General features: G+C 36.0%; 1 protein-coding gene across 1 annotated transcript in view; it reads right to left on the bottom strand.

Moving 5' to 3' along the window:
* Positions 1 to 7,732: 7,732 nt before the first annotated feature.
* RAB11FIP2 (RAB11 family interacting protein 2) overlaps positions 7,733 to 20,352 on the bottom strand; it is a 43,477-nt gene continuing 30,857 nt past the window's right edge. Inside the window, exons 4-5 of the mRNA XM_074959264.1 lie at positions 16,464 to 16,509; positions 7,733 to 12,460 (exon numbers count right to left, since the gene is read on the bottom strand). Of these exons, the coding sequence (XP_074815365.1) occupies positions 12,233 to 12,460; positions 16,464 to 16,509 (274 nt within the window). The 3' untranslated portion in view covers positions 7,733 to 12,232. The remainder of the gene's footprint in view (positions 12,461 to 16,463; positions 16,510 to 20,352) is intronic.

Here is a 20,352-nt window from a genome sequence, read left to right as displayed (position 1 = left end):
AACAGTGTGCCATTGTTGCCAAGAAGGCCAATGGCATTTTGGGATGTATAAGTAGGGACATTGCCAGCAGATCGAGGGACATGATCGTTCCCCTCTATTCGACATTGGTGAGGTCTCATCTGGAGTACTGTGTCCAGTTTTGGGCCCCACACTACAAGAAGGATGTGGAAAAATTGGAAAACGTCCAGCGAAGGGCAACAAAAATGATTAGGGGACTGGAACACATGACTTATGAGGAGAGGCTGAGGGAACTGGGGATGTTTAGTCTTCAGAAGAGAAGAATGAGGGGGGATTTGATAGCTGCTTTCAACTACCTGAAAGGGCGTTCCAAAGAGGATGGCTCTAGACTGTTCTCAGTGATAGCAGATGACAGAACAAGGAGTAATAGTCTCAAGTTGTAGTGGGGGCGGTTTAGGTTGGATATTAGGAAAACCTTGTTCACTATGAGGGTGGTGAAACACTGGAATGCGTTACCTAGGGAGGTGGTGGAATCTCCTTCCTTAGAAGTTTTTAAGGTCAGGCTTGACAAAGCCCTGGCTGAGATGATTTATTTGGGGATTGGTCTTGCTTTGAGCAGGGGTTTGGACTAGATGACCTCCTGAGGTCCCTTCCAACCCTGATATTCTATGATTCTATGTTATGGTCACAAATTATGTTACGGTTACAAGATCATCATCATTTTGCGAAACAATTTCCGGCACAGAAAGGGATCTACCATTTTAATATCTCACCTAAAGAACAGCATCATTCCTGATCTGCATTTGTTTTTTGAACTAAATATTAGGTTCCAGTATTTGTCAGATTAAATGTCACAATTTTCTTTGTCCAGAATCAAGGAGGAAATCAACTAAGACTATGGATGTCCTAATGTAGCTTATACTGGTATGTACATGGAATTTGTTCCCTGAAAGATCTCAGGGGCAAGTAATTCATTATTTAATCCAAGTTTGTCAGTAATAAGGTCCTGGAGCTGCGCCTGCTCAGTCTCCTGACAGCCTAATGAACACATCTGGGCTTCATCAGCTAACCTGCCTGAAGGAAAGTCTTGCCTGATTGGATGAAGAAGCTAACAGGCTTGCACTTAAGCCCAGCAGCAGCAGCAATTCACTGCCTGCTCAAAGTGTTCACCCTCGGCTGTAATAGCTCCTGTACCTGCTTGTTCCCAGCTTTGCTTCTGTCCCACTCCTGCCTTGTTCCAGCCCTACCTCTCCCTCGCCTCACTTCGGGTAGCCCGGTCTGACCCTCAACTCCTATTCCTAACTTGTCTTTGGCTGGCCTCTGACTTCAGCTCCGACCTTCAGCTCCAATCCCTGGCTACCAAATCCTGCTCCAACCAATATGCATGATTGCCCATATCCTGGTCTCTGACTAAGTCTTTCATTTTTTTGTTTTAATTAGGATTATTTATTTTTGGCAATTACAGATCACAGTGCCTTGTGTACTCTCCAAGTGGGAAACTTACTGTACCAAGTCAGAGTTGTTGTTTTAGTGACTTGAATGTTTTTTCTACAAATATAGCTGTTCCAAGATCCAGCTTTGGAAGTATCTAATTTGTGTTATTGGGAAGCTCATCAAGCCACGTTTTTCCCTTTCCTATTTTATATGAAACATTGTCAGAACTAATTTTATATGTTGTCTAGTAGCATCTGAACAAAATTTCATTTCTTCTGGATTTCTGAGACTTTTCTATAGAAATGGTCTCACTGTCAGGTGGATTCCAGAGCCGAGTTCTGCTCAACGTTATGCTTCGTTTAAGTACTGTTTCTCTTCTTCATCTCCATAGAATACTTATATCTCTCTCACTCCAGCAGAGCACTGCATCCTCCCCGGTCAACATCAGCTACCTTTGCCTGGCTACACAATTTTTATCAGAAGTATAATAATGAGGTAACAAATAATAGTTTAGGACTGACCAGTTACGCGCACAGAGAGGAAAGATGTGGTCCCTACTTTTCCAAGCAAATAGGGTGAAATTAATGAATTTAAACCAGACACTGCCTTAGCCCTAAGTAAGATGGAAAAAAGACAAAGTCTACCCTGTCATTGGCTTATTCAAAGCTAGATAGATATTTTTTTCAGAAAAACTGATCGCATACTTCATCTTATTGGAAGATGCAATAGTTTGTTTTTAAATGCCATTTAGCTAAGTCACTGTCAATTAGTCAGATGTAGCAAGAACATGGATCCCTTTTTTAAGCTGCAAGACAAAGGAGAGCATGGTCACACTGACCTATATGCACTCAGCAATTCACCTGTTCAGTCACTTCCTTTTCCCTGCAACGTATGCTGGCGTATTATTTTTAACTTTTGCGACTCAACTCAGCTTTTAGTTGAACTATGTTTCTCATTAGCTCTGCTGCTGCTGCTGCATTTGAGTTAGCCTCTCAAATCTCACCTTCTCTGTCAAGACCTTCAAACAATTACCTTGTTCCTGTTCCACTTCCAGTTTTACCAGTCAGTGCAGTCACTTTGAGTCACACTTAGGCCCCAATCCAAAAGAGACCAGGAATTGAAAAAAGAATAGCCTTTAAAAATGACTACAACTAAACTTTTTCCTAAGCAGGTTTAGCCCACCAATATGCATGGGAATGGTATGTGTTGGAAGGAGTTTTTAAACAGTGTCCAGAAATACTACAGAGACGGGCACTACGGAGTAACTAAAACACAATTTGCAAACACAATTTTAACATGGCTCAGCTCCATCAGTGCTATTTAACTCTTTGAAATCAATTAAACTGAAACAATGGTTAAATACAATAGAACTTGATTTGAAGCCCACTTTCTATGGAACCCAACAAATCTTATGCACTAGCAGTTATGGCTCTGCGTTTCTATACTAAAGTGATTATTCTTTAAGGTTAAAATGAAAATACCAGTGAAAATACTCAGCAGTATTTACCATTCAGATCAAACAACATCAGTTTTTTATTTTTATTAGACTTATTTCTCTTCTTCCTCACTCTTGTTGCTGGGTTCCTTCATTTGGCATCTCAATTTAAAGTGCACATTATTCCAGTGGATTTTATGTTGAGTTGTGATGAGGTCACTTGAAAAGGAGTCCCAAACTGCAACTGTCATGTGACTGGTTTAGCCAATCATAATCCATTCTTTAAACAAATAAGTTCATGTTTTAGAAGGCTTATATAAATCTAACAAAAGACAGACAGGCAGTAGTCCTACAACTAATCGTAAGTGCACAATCCTGGAAACACATTAGCCCCTCTTATTGACACTCAATATGTCCTAACAAGAAACAAGATTAGACCATGTCTCATAAAATGTGTCACCCACCTTTTTCCTTGATCCTTTAAGAGCAACATTTAGCACCTGCTGTACTCAGATTCTTTCTATTTCTCTATATTCAAAAAACAGGACAGTGAATTTGAGGCAAGCCTATTTGATGAACTAGTCCTTGAGACTCTACACAGAAGTTTAGCTACATTAGTTTAACACAAAGATTAACAGAAACATATAGGTGTAAGTTTACTTTTAAAAAAGATCATTTTTAATTTATACATGCAAAATAAAAGTTATACCAGAATTTGCCCAGATACCAATTTATTCTTTCTATATATAAAGCATATGTATATTGCTGCAAACACTTATTAAAAAAAGCCCAAATAATTCTACAATACTGCCCAACACTACAGTAATTATTGAAGTATTGTAAGTTGTGGTGTTTTAGACCATTACTATAGAATACTGTAGCATATTTTTATAAGGGAATGTGAAAGCTATTAAAAAAGATTAAATGAAATTTCTAAATCTAGAATGGAATCATGTATGAAACTATTTCAGAATGATTGTGATTACTCACAGCCTAGACAAATGGAGTCATTGTGTCCATAATTCAGGTCTAAAACAAATATATAAAAAACCCTACTTGGGAAGATCAGGTTCATGTTCATTAACATATTTATTAAGTAAATTATTATTATAAAATATCAATATATTTAAGCCATATAATTGTTCACTATTTGCAAGTTAGTTAAATGCACAATCCTTTATAATTACAAACTTTATAATAAAGGGACAATAGAACATACTGATAACTGATCAGTCAACAGCTGTTATTAAAATAGGTTATTATGTGGTTTCCGACTGTGTTCTGGAATCAGTATATTGACATAACTGGTGCAATGAGAAGACATCTTCCTTATGCCATTGTACGAGTCCTTTACAAATGACTTAAAATTCATTAATTTTAAAACTAGTCACTTTGATGGAGCCTCTAAAGGGGTCCAGGGGAGTCAATTTTCAAGGAATTCTTAATGTAAGCAGCAGATATCGGAGAAGGAAGCCCTCATCACCTAAGCATGAATCATTTACAGAAGGAGGTGACGTGACACATTTCCGCATTTTCCTTGTTACAGAGTCATTGACACCTTGTGACAGACACCTATATGGGGCAACAATAGAGGCAATCTGGTCTGCCACGTGATGAATCCAACACCAGATCTCTTGAGGCACTTTCTAACTTCCCAGTGAAACTGGTTAGTTTAATCCCTAAAGATTATAAAAGTGTCCAGGTGGAGGTGACAGCTGGTTGAAGCTCTTCACTTTTGCCTGACATCTGCCTTATAGGTAACACCCTACTAACTAATCCATCTGCTAAACTTCCCAGTGTTAGCTACTCCTGCTGCATTATTTTGTTTCTCCCATTTTCAGTGTGATGCTGATCCTGCTAATAAAGGATGCCACATTCAGTTCACTTGAAGAAAGAATCTGGCACATGTCTAGCAATTGGTTCAATGGGATATTAGTGGTATTTGGATCAGATGCCCCAATGTATAGCCTAAAGACAATTCTTCTCCCTTCATCAATTTGCTTCGTTATATTCGATATTTTAGTAGCTCAAAGACAAGATGCATGGTGAAAAGAGAAGACAATCACAGGAAATGGTTCTCTTTCCCTTAATTGGTTCCATTTTAAAATGTTTGGGATATAAGCATGAGTGCTATCAATACCTTTTAAAAATGATTATTTTTAAACTAAAAGCACATCAGAACTTAGCCACAGATTGTGCTTCTGAGTATAAGCCAATCGTTTTATAAAACGCACTCAGAGTATGTCTAAATGCTGTACAAAAAAACCCACTATATAAATATTGCAAATTCCAGATGCCAACCAGCCCACGCTGATTCTGTGTGCTGACCTTTATTTAGCTATTGCAGACACAATGTCCTGAAGCCCCCCACTTTTCAAGTTGCATTTTATTTTGCATGGTAACACCTTAAGAGCCTGCCTTGGAGAAACAGCACCATTTTAAGCTGACAGCACTGTATGGGCACCAGGACTAGGCAGATTTCCTTAATGGTTATTCTTACTCTTACCTCTCATAAAATGATGCTCATTATAGAACAATTCCAACATTTAATGTACTAGTGCAGAACCAATGATAGGCTTTTTTGGTCATTATTTATAGTTTTACTGAAGAACCCAAATTACAAAAAAGGGCAACATGTCCTAAATAAGCTGAGGACCAAGCTAGCAACAATACTTAAATAAAAATAGCATACTGTTTGGTCTGTTATTAAAATACAGAAATGAGATCTTGAGCTTTGTTCTGATGAGCACCGCAATCAACCAATTTTGGTTTACATAGTTGGAGAGGTACTGCCCCCTTCCTGTCCCTTGTAGATTATATCTAAGGATTTTAGTAGCCCTCTCAATATATGTTGTTGTTTTTTTAAATCTGTAATTCAACTTTCATTGAGGGTTTTGGGGGGCGGGAGGGGGGGAGAGAATAAAAAGATTATAACCAAATCTAATATAGAGAATCTGAAAGCTATGGAATCTATCCAGAACTATATCTAAGAATTTATATTGCCCCTATAACCACAGTTTTTGAGCACATAACAAACACTGATTTTATCTTCACAACAGTCCTGGGGTGTGGGGACATATCTTCATTTTACAGGTTTAGAGAGATTAAGGTCTAGAACATCTGTGGCATAGCTGGGGATTGAACCCATATCTGCAGTGCAGTGCTTTAAAAGACCATTTTTATTTTCTTCAGCTGGAAAGGACAGACCTTTTAGCCCCCTATTCAGTGAGGAGAGTTGCAAAGCTCCTGAGGAGGGCAAGTAGCTAGGGCGAAGGGAAAGCTAGAGCCAAGGAAAAGTTGCAGAAAAGTGGGGGGAAATCTACAGTAAATTGACTAAAATTTTCCATTACCAACACTTGGCATAGATGCCTCAAAACACACAGCAGCACTTGTGAACCTCATTCTCAAGACCATATTGAGAACTAAAAATCAGTAATTTTCTGGTGGCATAAGCTCCAGAAGGCAACATGTAGGGACTGACCTATTCAAGGGACAAGTCCACCCACTGCAAGAAAGTCAAAATCCAAACAGCTGTGCATGTATAGGAATAAATTCTCCACCTTGAGGAGTGTTGCTCTCAATTCCCCCCCAACATCAGGTGAAATTACTATTGTCCTGGGTTAGGCTCCACCCTCAGGTTGCCCCAAGGAAGTAGAGGGGCAGAACAAGAATTAGACTGGGTGGCTTTAGTATGGATTCATGGGTTCAATTGCACCCGCAGAAATCACGAAGCCCAGGCCCTGTGTCACGGTGGCTCTGCTCCCACCCACATCACTGTGCGATGTTATCAGAGTCGTATGCTCCTTTGGATACCAAAGAGTAAAATCTCCCAGAGGGAATTTGGGAGGTGGGGATCGGGAGATGCCCCCAAAAGTCCAGGAAGCAGGTACACATGGCCAGGATGCTGGCTAAGGGCAGGGCCTTCCCCCACTCTGAGCAGCCGGATCTCGATGCTGAGCAGAACTGCGTTCCCTAGAACATATCGGGTGGGGTCTCTCTCACTGACTTGTGTAACTGGGACCGTCCCCGGGGTGGCTGTGCAGAGTAAAGCAGGCTCTGTGCTAAGGCCTGGTGTACCCATTGAATCAGAAGGCTACTTCTGCCACTGAGGTCCTTTATATTGATAAAAACAGGTGAAATCATCATCCTTATTGATGGGATTGTGGAAAATATGACTTCTTTGGAGCGCCCTAGTTGTAATCTCTCTCTGGTTGGATTCTGTTTTGAAATTGTCAGACAGGGAAAGTGATGTGGATTATATATCTCCTATCATTATCTTCCATGGATGATTGTCAGCATGGTAAGTGCCACCCCAGACATGAGTATCAAAGCCCTCATTACTATATGTCAGGTTTCAGAGTAGCAGCCGTGTTAGTCTGTATTCGCAAAAAGAAAAGGAGTACTTGTGGCACCTTAGAGACTAACAAATTTGTTTGAGCATAAGCTTTCGTGAGCTACAGCCGATGAAGTGGGCTGTAGCTCACAAAAGCTCATGCTCAAACAAATTTGTTAGTCTCTAAGGTGCCACAAGTACTCCTTTTCTTTTTGCGATTACTATATGTGATGTTTTTGCTGTATGAAGTCAGAAGGGCATGGGGTTTGGTGACTGTTTCCTCTATATTAAAAGACACACACACACACAGCACAATGGAACAAGTCAGGTCTCTTTCAACAATTATGTTCTCAAGAGGGTATCTAAGAGGAAGCTTCCAAGCAGCTATGAAATACATTTACAACTGTCCTTGAGAAAATACATTCTCTGTAATTCTCAAAAGCATGGTCATTATGTCCTGAAACTACACACTTGATTAGAATGCTGAAATCTTGCATAATTTTGCACACATATTAGACACATATTAAACTACAAGACATTTGCTGTAGTGCACTGTGTTTTATTAGCGTTACACATGCAATACTGAATGAAAATGAATTCAAATATTAAGATTACGTATTTTAATCAACTAAAGAGAGTTCAACACCTAGTGCATAGAACAAAAATGTTTCATGCAATATCGTACGTATACAGTTGTCACGGGTGCATATAGTTGTGAATCTGTAACTTTAAAAATGTACACAAGCTACCATTCATTGCATGAGACAAATCAACCCTTTTGTTTTAAGTAATGCTCACATCTTTTACAGACCTCCTATATAACTTGGATCTTCAGCATTTTATTGTACCTAACATAATACAGGCCAGCTGGAAGCTTCTAAGAAGAATAAGAGTGACTGTATCATTTGTAATACACTTAACAGCAAATATAGTGGATTTTTCAACGTACAAATTATGAAAGATAAAATAAATGCTGTCTTTGCCTTTCTCAACAGAAATAAATCTCCCAACCCTTCAAAAACAGATTAAAGTGCCACCTATTGCATATTAAACACTTCCAGCGACTATATCTAGATTTAGAAGTTATAAATCTCTGAAAACAGGGGTTTCGAATGAAAATACTGATAAACCCTTAAATCTAATATCAGGAACACAGCAGTGCTATAACCCTTCACCATTTACCTCAAAAGAGAGCAAGTGGATCAAGAGGCTATAACCATTTTAAAATGCACAACTGACACCTCTAACATAACTACCATAGTTATGGATACACAAACAGCAACAAAGCATGAGTTTAGTTTAAAAACTTGGTGTAGGACAAGTTTTTTTTTTAAAGCTATAGGTGTAAATAAAACTCCAGTGCAGTAGTAAAAATATTAAGACAGCAGTTCTGTTTCTTTTAAGATGCACCTAGTTAAAGAAAGTACATCCTTACAGCAAAATAATGCAACCTGGTTACTAATGAGCTCAGTTCTGTTTGGGTCCCCATTTGTAGAACCCTTTCAAATACAAGGCATCATTTTTATAGTTGGAAAATTACAACTAATTCTTGATTTACAGACAACAGCACTAGATGGAGTTATGTATAATCTATGGATAATGCTACACTCATTCGTAGGTGGCAAAACCAAGCTCAACATAAAATACAGCAGCAAAAAGTAATACATAAATATTAAACAGTCTTATTGAATGGCAAGAAGTTCATTGGTTATTTACAACTCTAAAATATTGCCTTGATATTCATTCAATAAAGTAGTTAAACACATTGCTAGTACCAGAGCTGTTTCAAAGGAATATTTCAAAGTACAGTACATATACTGATGAAGCTTCATGTAAACTTTTCAGAGAAAAGATCAATAAAAGTGTGTGGATTGCCACTGTTTTCATCTTTAGATTTTAGAGTACTGAAAGATGGATTGTGTGTGGTAAGGTATTACAGATTCAGAAGCTGTTAGAAGATGCTTTTATAGTGTTATGCTTAAGAGTAAAATCAACAGAAATTTCCTTGTGTCTTATACACGTATGGAATATTCTGTATGAAGTGTTTTGATTTGAAAATTTTGCATGGTCCATAAAATACTTTTACAGTGAAGATGTCCTTGAAAAATAGCCTGTAAAAATCCCCACAAAATGTGAATCATTTTAAAAAACCTACTTAAAGAAGAAAAGCATGTGCATTTAATATCTTTCCAAAATTACACCAAAAATAACTTGTACCTTAAATTACACAAACACTGTACAAATATTTTTATAGTTGTACATGCTTCATTCTGCATATTTTAGTAATTGTACCTTTTTCTAAGCTACATTTGTCTTTTTCTCCCTTTTTGTGATAAACTAGGAGAAACAAAAGGTGCTTTTATTCAGTTATAGATCAGATAAAGAACTAGATAGCACATTAAAAATTTCACAAAATTTCTTCACTAATGCAGTAAAATTGATCTTTTTGCTACCTTTAATCTGCTTATCATTTCTGCTATGCAAATATGTCAAAATGATCTACTCTTAATCAATTATGCATTTTGATATTCCACATTAACATTCCAATAGAAGTCATTTCAGAGGTTCTAAATACAGTAATGTTTCATTTCAGTAACTATAGATTGGCTTGGAGAAGTTTAAACTCATTGGGGAATATTTTCCTACTGGTTTGCTTGTGAAATTCCTATTGATATGTATAAGACAGTGATGAGAGAAGAAACCTTACAAACGTAGGATCACATAGCGCCAGTGATTTTTGAAATTAAGGTGGAGTTCAGCTTCAAATTCAATGGCACATTTCCCCAGTATATATATAAGTCATTAGCTTTAGACAAACTACTCTAAAATGTTTGAGAATCTTTGTGGGAATACTGAATAATTGACATACAACCTTGTATAATTTCTAAATTAAAATCTCCTTCAAGTGCAAAAACTAACTGAACAATAAATGAACTGTAACTTAATATGCTATCTTTGGCACTTTGAATATATTACAATAAACTTAGTCATTTAGAGTTAAGTAGACAAAAGAACATTCATATTGGTTTATGAGGTACAATACCTGATGAATCCTTGGGTGGTCTTAATAGCAACTACTTAGTAAATCAGGCCTTAATCCTGAAACATGATCTGCTAACGCAGAACACTACAACCAGGAGGAGTCTCACTGTAGTCACTGTGGCTCCGCCCAAGCATAATGCTTCATGATAATATAGCCCAACACAGGGTCAGGACTTTCATACTTAACACTTTTTACGAACCTGGCACAATCAATCAATCTTTTTTCCCATCCTAGGTACTGTCCCATGTCATTTTGGAGAATGAAAAGTAAAACAAGAAATAAAGTCAAGAAGTGAAAAGTTATTTACACTATACAAAGAAATAATTTTCTTCGGAGTACAATGCAATGCTGTTGTAATATAGTTACATTGTCAAGAGCTCTCTGATTCCAATGGTTTATCTCATAATGTCCAGAATCAGAACAATTCAAGATGGATTTATTCATTTTTGAAGTCTTAAACGTGAAAAAAAAAGTCTTATTCTTTAAAACAACAACAAAAATCGGAAGTTTAGGCTTTTTTCCTCCTCAGAAAAGCCCACCACATGCCAGTGTAAGAAAAATAAGCAGTTTACAAGAACAAATGGAGAAAACAAAAAACAAACAATCCTGCCACCATGCACATAAAATTTTCTTTCAAAACCAAGAATTTTAACTTCTTAAATCCAATGCTATTATATTCTCCTGCATAGGTTCTGATACACCTCAGAATTTCACAGTAACAGACAACCCATTTAAGACTTACAAGGCAATTAAAATAAAATAATTTAGTGGATATTAGTACAGTAAAGTTTTTTTCCTTACACCATTGTTTCCTATCAGAAATTGATTACTGTATTTTGCTGATGTGTGAAACAGTACACACTTTTGCACACCATATTATACGCAAATATAAATGATTAGATGCATGCTTATTTAAATACCTCTTCCATCGTCCTTATTAAAAGCAGACCTTTAAAATGGTTGAAAAGGAATACAGATCTCCTCTTTTTAGTTTCAGGTCTTTGTGAGAAATACTCCAGGCATGCCTAAGCAATACACCCTTTTCCTAGCAGCCTTGGAAATCAAAGGAAAGATGCATCACATGAAAAACCCAACTTGAGATTGGGTCACTTTAGTTCTTCAGAATCATCTCTCTAAGTCAGTCTTCTTATTTCTCCTCCTAAACTTTTTTTTCTGCTGTAGGATTTGACTGAAAAAAGTATTAACCTCTTTATCCACCACTTTCTTCAGTCCTTCTTCTGACTCGATTAGCATTTTGTTTACACTATTTTAATGTATAAAAAGGCATGCAATAACTTTACACCAAAAACCCATATCGTAATTAGCTTTTAACTTACTGATTTCAAAGTTCAGTGTTCATTGTACACAAAATCCAGAATTTAAGTGTGAAAATAACTGATTGCAATACATGCCATTGTTGAACTGACATGACATTTTAAAACATTCTTAAAGTGTACTGTACAGGATATGGCATTTCCTCTTTGTTTCCACTGAGTTCTCTCTAATAAATGCTGAGAATTAACTATATTGAAATATCACATTGCAACAATCCATATTCACATCCGGCAAAACGTACCATACAGACTTTAGCATGACACCCGTGATGGAATGCTCTAATACCAAAAAGAGTGACTCTGCATAATAGTGTATCAATAAGTAGTAAAAGTAGACATATGGTATCAAACCGCAACAGGGCTAGGAGAAAGTTATCATGTAAAACAACTGAATGGACATTTTCAAGGTGTATTATTTACAGTACTGCAAGTAAAATATAGCTAACTGTAATTTCCAAAAAAGAATGTGAGAAATTCATCTACTATATCTCCTATTTGTTTTTTCAAAGTTCTTTAATAAACATAGCAGACTACTAGTTTCGACGGTCCCTGCTAGCATTTGGAGGACAAAACCCTGAATCTCTCAGAATGGGAAAGGAGTGGACAATAGAACAAAATTAAGAAATCAAAATATGTAGTGCAAAATGTCCTTCCATTAACACATTCAATAAAAAGAACCATGAAGTGTTATTGCCTTAGCTTTTGGAAAATTTGCCAGCTCTTCGAGAAGGTTCATATGGCACTCTGAGAATACTAGGTGTTTCCTCCATTACTCGTACAAGAAGATTGTCAATGTAGTCCTCAAGTTCACGGATATGGGTGTCTTTCTTCCTAAGTTGCTCTTTATGTTTCACCAGCTCCTGCAAGACCTCTTCATATGTAAGATTACGGTACCCTGCAGTGGCATCAAAAGGATTTCCATCCTATAAATGAAAAAAAAGAAAAAAACATCACAAAATTTTAGTAGACATATGGGAGACAATCCAATATTGTGAATTAGTTGAGAGGTTATGAAACAGAAAGTCACTTATGATATTGCTCTCAAGCAGGATACACCTCACATCCAGAAATAAGCTTCTCTCCATGGTAATATAATGCCCCTAAAATGACTGACCCACCAAGGAGGGGAAGAAGCATGACAGACCTGGACTATTCAAACCTTACCACCACTATTTTGAGTCCTCTTTCTTTTATTTTTCATCTTTTGAGATGACTACAACAAAGACTCTATCTAGCTTTTTAATGACCTCAGGACCCATCTGTCTCTAATTTTCCATTCTTGGCCTTCAGTGGCTCTCCAAGTCCTGGCCTCACTCTCTGCTTATTGTATATTAGAACTCCTTATTTTATATTTTGGATGAAGTTAAAAAGCTGCACAAGAGCACTAATTGCACAAGAGCACTTACCTAGAAAGGAGAACTAACAGAAGTTGAAAAAAGCATGTGCTGCACTGAATTCTAAATTAAGTAGCAAGAGAAACAGCAACATTTCCAGCAGTGCTTTCTGATGATTCACTACGTGTAGAAGTATTAACAGAGATGGGTACGTTTAATTCCCGTAATAAAAGCAATGTACAATCCAGGAAACTATAACCCTGAATGCCTTATTTTCTACTGGGGAGAGATAACATATAATTAAGAAAAGGATAATTAGCAAGAGTGGGTTTATGAAAATAATAGCACTGTTAGACGTGTATAATAATTAGCTTTATCTAGTTCAGAGACTGGGACATTTAAAGATATAAAACATTTGACTAAGTAAAATCATCTAACCTCTCAATCCTGAACCACTGACTTAAATATAAGGTGAAGTAATTCTTGCTTAGGAGATATTTTTTGTTTACATTTGAATCTTCTCATTAAAAATGATAAATCAGGCACAATCAGCAACCACTCTGAGCAGTAGATACATACAGAAGTAGCCTGCTTCACTCCTTTTCATTTCAGCACAGCTCAATATTTACACTTTGGCACCCATCTCATCATTAAAATATGCAGGTGGCCAAAGTTTTCAAGTAGGGCTAATTAAAAGCGATGGTGTATTGCAAATCAGTTGGAATGCTACAAGTTAACCAACCTCTCTCCATCAATTGTTTTCTATTAGTAACTCTTGGCACTATTTAACATTTTAGGATTTCTGACTGATTCTGTGAGATTTAATTTCAGCTAAACATCAGTATTTACTAACAGTTAATTTGCTATTGTCAATTTACTAAAAAATCATCATAGCAGATAATTTCTTTTCCTTCATAAAAATACCTAAGTTGGTGAAACTTACAAATTATTTAGTACCACCTTTCCAATAATATGTACAGAATAGAAAGCATTTCCAATTCTGAGTCATTCACGTATTTTGCACATTTTCTTCCACCCTGAGGAAGGAAATTTTTCTGTTTACAGTACTAATACTTCATATATATCAGAAAAAAATATTAACACTTCCATGTCTAAAAATAAAGGGCTTGCTCAATTTTATAAATTGGAAAACATCTAGATCCAGTATGCAATGATGTTTTTAACTATTAAATATTGTTTCCCATACATAATATGTATGTTTTAAGAGGTTTTCTTACATTCTTTTTTCACCAAAACATCAAGCAGATATACAAGAAAATTCCAGCTAAAGAAAAATAAAGATTCAACTATATATCAGTATGTCTTTAATACTTAAGGAAAGGACAATGCCAACACTATGGGGATAACTCACATTTTGGTTGTAATTTTCCATTTGAACATTTAGGCAACACAGCACGTTAAAAGATTAAGGAATAATCTAATTTTTACTTTTCAAAAAAATTGCTACCAAAGTTTCACTAGGACATAATTATCTTATAAAATTTAAATTTTAGCAAAAGATTTTAAATAGCAAAATATTTAAAGAAGGGTTGTCCTAGTAACCAACTTTATTGGGGTACAAACTGACATCCACAGCAACTGAAGGAGAGCTACAGAGATAAGATAAAGGCTTGGCATTCTCTGATCCTATTGTTCTAATGAGGAATTTTGCTCTGGGAATATCATCTCAGCTGCTTTCACATCTTTTGTCCTACATGCTTCATCTCCCTTTCAGTTCTTAATTAGGCCTTAAAGAGCTCATGCTGCCCTTTCAATTGGCTACTGCTCCTGTTTAAACATTGCTTTCAGAGACAGGTGTTGGCACCAGAGTAGAAGATATACAAACTTAATTGCTAAACACTACATCCAAGGGAAGAAAAAAAAAGTTACTTGGTGGAGGGCTATTATTGCAGAATATAAATGACTTCAAATATCTTAACAATAATCATGAACATTCAAATTTTTCAAATAGTTTCCTTCAAAAACTAAGGGATATAAAGATAGTGTCTTCTCCTCTTAATTATATCTTACATTAAATGAACACCACCTCAGAATCCTGCAACTGACATTTAGCATAGTTGGTATTCCAAAGAAACATCACAACATCAAGGATTTCTTTTATCACCTTTAAATAAAATAATTCACATCATATTTCTTAAAAGAATTCTAACGATGCTTTTACCAACAATAAATTACATGATTTGAGGTAGTACATTTACAAGCACATAGAAACTGTAATTAAGGTTACTTTACAGACAATAGCTGCTAAGTTAAATCAATTTTTTGATGTTGCTTTTTGTCAGAGATTAAGTAACTGCTTGGTAGAATTCAGTTTACTATCTGATCAAAGGCAGTCTTCATACATTCCGACATCTCCCACCAGTTTCTTACATTATGAAAACTTGGGCATTTATTATGAAACATCAAAAGTTATTACAAGTCATTTACATAATATAGTGAAATACAAACAGTATAAAGTCCTATCTATTTGTCTATGCAACTTATTTTTTTAAGAGGGAAAACAAACCCACTTTTAAAGATCTGATCCGCTCATAAAAGAAATTGTAGCAAGATTATATTTTCTTTTGTACAAAGAAATTACATAGTAAATGTGTAGAATTTTTTTTCTTTATTTCTTAGTACACACTATATTTTTGCTATTTCTAGGGCCAAACAACTATTCCAAAGAATAACTTCAAGTCTCTTTATTACAAGGCCTTATTGCTGTTCTTCATTAGGTTGTTCATTTGTTATTTGTACTTCTAACCATAACATAATTTACTCATTTACCTAAACCTGCGGATGACTTGCATTTTGATTAGCATACTAAAAACTGTCCTTCATAAAGAATCATAGACTTCACAGATGGGAAAGACCTGTTAAGATCATCTAGACCAGGGGTTCTCAAACTTCATTGCATCATGATGCCCTTCTCACAACAAAAATTACTGGGGGACTGAAACCTGAGCCCACCCAAGCGGCGGCGGGGGCTGGGGGGTAAGCAAAGCTAAAGCCCAAGGGCTTCAGCCCCAGGGAGGGGTCCTGTAACGTTAGCCCTGCCGTTCAGGGCTGAAGCTCTCGAGCTTTGGCTTTGACCCCAGGCGGTGGGGCTCAGGCTTCGGCTTCTGCCCTAGGCCTCAGCAAGTCTAAGCCAGCGCTGGAGACCCCATTAAAACGGGGTTGCGACCCACTTTGGGGTTCCAACCCACAGTTTGAGAACCGCTGATCTAGTTCATCCCCTGCCAATGCAGGATTGTTTGCCAGGCAACACATTCTAGTGCTTTGTCCAAACTTATTTCAAAATGGCTGAAGCAAAAGGTGTCTCACTACTTCCCTTGGGAAGATCTATTCTACACTATAACTTCAGTGGTTATTCCAAATACTCTGCAAAGTCTCTTTTCAGTTCCTTTGAATTAACCCAGTCTCCGACCAGGAAAGAGAAACTTTTGTTAAGAACTGCTGGATAAAACAAGCAGGAAAGTTTTTAAAATGTTCATATTAGAAGTTAATAAAAACCATGTTTGGTTATTTATTCTATTTCAGGCACCAAGTAGGTAGAGAACTGACAGTTCTCCAATACATTGTCACTCACCCTTGTTTTCCTGAGGTCTTCAATGCTTGCAGGATTCATAGTAAAACTACGGGAATAACAAAAAACAAAATATTACAGGTATGTACTCATCAACAAAAACACCATTTTGAAAATAACTTTGTACCGAATGTCAACATTACTAAAATAGCTTATATGAAATGTAGAAACAGTCACATAATTTCTTGACTTCAAACACATTTAAGAAAGACACAAAATCAAAGATAATTTCCATCAAACAATATGTAAGCAACATTTCTAAAACCTGTAAATATATTAGAGTTAAAATCATATTATAATTATACTGACCATTAAACACAGAAATTAAGGCTTTGGGGAGATGGTTGCAAATGATAATTCAACAATTTGCTCTGCAGTAGTATGCAAAATGCATTTTTCAGAACTTTATAATTTTAGATCACGTTAAAACTCAGATTTTCATTTTTTGAAATCGTGTTTTCTACTCTAAACATACATGAAATTGCTATAATTTTTCATTGAAAAATAGAATAAAAGCCTTTTAAAGATTTTTGTTTTATTTTGTTTTTTTGGTAAGTGAATCAACTGTTCAACCAATAGCCCTGGAAATTCAGGTTCTCTACGGATGAGACCAGCTAAACTTCAGATAATGAAAGTCACAGTTTGCACATATCACAGTGTCATTATGCTTCAACTTGACCTGGGAAAGATCATCTCCAGAGGTGAGATGCTAATACAATTTCCATGTCCACTTCGTCATACACATCTAGACTGAAATTGTCATTACAAAGGTGCCAATTAATGCCAATTTTTCTGGTGTCTTTTTACTGGAGATCTGCTTTTCAGAAACCCAGTTCAAATCACTAGCTCATTTTATAGGTCGAAAAACCATCTCACATTAACAATGCTTACCCCTACCAGATCTAACATGAAACAATTTTTTTCTCCTTCCAGTTTTATACTACTTGTCTAGCTTTTCTTCCTTGCTCAACACTACTGCTGCTAGCTTTATTCTGATCCAATTCTTTTAACACATTTAGCTCCTCACCCCTCTTGCTCAATTTTCCAAAATCCCCATTAGTAAACTTCCCACAGAACTTCTTGTAGCCCATTGCTTTCATTTAGCACGTACCTCGAACTCCCCTACTCCCTGCAGCAGTCATAAACAAGTATTTTTGGTGATCCAGCAGTACGCACACACATTTAGAATGCTTTGGTTACAGTGTATTAATAAAAATTAAATACATATTTAACACTGGACAGTATATACTTCATTTATCTGTTTTTATATGGTCAGACTAAAGGACAAGGTACAAATATAAATAGCAACATGCTTTAAAAGAAGCACAATAAGATCAATAAATAACCACTCAAACCTATTAAATTATTCACATATAAAAACACACCTATTTTAAAATTTTCCCAAATTAACTGGGACAACAGACTGCTGATATGGATAATACTAAAGTTGCCATTGTCAAAGTGGCAGGCATGTATGTATATATGGTAATTTTCTGAATATATTTTCATTTTCAAAACCAATGCTTTTGTATCCTTTTATAGTTGTTACAAATGATTACTGAAATAACATTTACTCTCTGGAAAATGGGTTCAGATTCTGGATTATAATAATAAATTATTTGACAGCATTATTTTTAGTCCCTGTATTATATATCACAAAATCTACTATTTGGTAAGACTGTAAAGGTTATATATAGCCCAGGAGCACACATGTACTGAAAGTGCTGAGGCTGAAGCTTGCTGGCAGAGCTTTTGCCAAAGGGCCCTTCTCAATGCTTGCTTGCATGTAACCTGTATCAAACCATTCTGATCAATCCAAAGCCTTCTTGGCTCATGAGTAATGAATTCACCTTTAATTTTTAAAAGGAAGAAGAAAAAAAAATCTCAGTAGCCTAGTACTCATGAATACATTAAACAAGCTGGTGCATGAAAAAGGAAAATTAAATTTGGTAATGAAACATTTCAATTTCAGGCTACTGAAAGGTTATTACAAGCATCTGAAAGAACAATTTTAAAGCTATGAAAACACTGTACATCATTTGTAGTTTTAATATAAAAAAATTAACCTAAAATAAGTAATGGCTATTTTGTTGCTGTCCATTCCTTCCTTTGCTAAGCCTATAAACCTTTGATCATATATGTAGTTGATACGGAAGAGTGGAATGGGCATATTTTATATAGAGGCTTGGAAGGATTAAATTTTTGTTGGTAAATGTCAATTTCACTACACACACACACACACACAGTGGAAGAAGTATTTCCATCTATAATGACAGAAATTCAGACAGACAGACAAAGTAAGAAAAAATGCTGCTTGAAAACATATTAGAGTTTGATTTAAGATCTACTTTGTATATTTTAACATTTGATGTTGATGACTTGTGTTTTAATGGTTATAAAGCTTTAACTTTTTGAATCTCAACATCTACTGTCATTAAATAATTGTTGTCTATTGCCCCCCCCCCCATAATTTCCTGCAATGGTGAAAATTTAAATTGATAAAAAAAATGAAAAAAAAAAGTTTAAAAAGTAATATACTTCCAAATTATAAAAAAATTAAACATTGAATTCTCCCAAGCCTATTTATATAGCAAGTATTTTGCAATTATACAGCAATTAAAGGCCAAATGAGCTCTAGGAAAGTTTGGTCTTTGGTTTATACTGAAGCACAGTGAACCAATTGCAATATTTAGAATATTACATAAAGACTGGATTACATGAACAGTCACAATTGTGAGGGAAAAGGTGTCTGAGGAATCAAGTTCTGGTTGATTTCTATTATACCAGTTTGTAGAGTGATCTGAGGCGTTCTGTCCTGTTCACTAGAGAACAGTTTTGAATGAGGGGCCTCTTTCATCAGGTATTGTCCACGCATCTAAAGGCAGGAACCCTCTCACAAGGTCTGCCTTTTAGTCTCACACTGATGTGTCAAACACATGATGAACTACTCATTCATGGCTGTCTTTTGTGATCTGTTCTGAGAACAAAAAAAATGAGTTAAGTGAACTGGATCGAATTAGCTTGGTGAAAACCAAGAATGTCTTTATTTAATGAAGTGTGGCGTTAATTTGGGATACCTTTCTTTTGGAACGGTTTCCTCATGTTAGACAAGATACAGAATAATACAATGACTGCTCAACCGAGTTTCTGAAAGGTTAAGGAAGCAAGATCTTTTATAGCACTGAACCACTTAAATGCTCCTGTGAAGTAAGTTCTGAGATACCTGCTCTTCTTTATCTGCTATTATGGAAGAGTAACAGTCACTACACAATAAATCTGTATTTTGAAATTAGAAATGTAAACCATTGGGAGTACTGACTTTTTTAAAACTGAAAAACATGCACACTTATTATGACACAGCGGGCATCTTAATTCCATCTACAAAATTAGCAAGTGTTATGTTTGGTACGTAGTTAACTGCAATTGCACACAAATATGACAGCAAGATTACAAATGAAGCACACACTATTCAAGTTTTAAGACATAAATGGGAAATACTCTCCTTCCCAATGAAGGAGGAAGAAACAGGTGCTCTGAAACCTTGTAATTTTTTTATTTTTATTTTTAAATGAGAAGGTCTACTAACTAACTTGGGAGCTCCATGGTCTCATTGAGCCTAGCATGGTTTCCTGCCAGCTCTTCCAACCAGAGGTGAGCCTGAGCAGTTCCAGACTCTCTCAGCTGTACTCATAACTCACTAACTGAGAACCCTAGAATACCTTTAAAATTGCAAATATAGGTTTTTCTGCATGTGTTGTGTATTTGAAGTTACTGGGCTCCTTTTGTTTCATAATGCCACACCCTTAACTTTAATTTATTATTTTATTTGACTATAATTATGTAAAAAGAAACAAAATGACATACTCCTTTACACTATATATAAATACAGTAT

Source organism: Natator depressus, chromosome 7, assembly GCF_965152275.1.
Source record: "Natator depressus isolate rNatDep1 chromosome 7, rNatDep2.hap1, whole genome shotgun sequence".
In the NCBI taxonomy this organism is placed as follows: domain Eukaryota; kingdom Metazoa; phylum Chordata; order Testudines; family Cheloniidae; genus Natator; species Natator depressus.
Note: the sequence above shows the minus strand (reverse complement) of the source record. Positions and strands in the feature narration are given on the sequence as shown.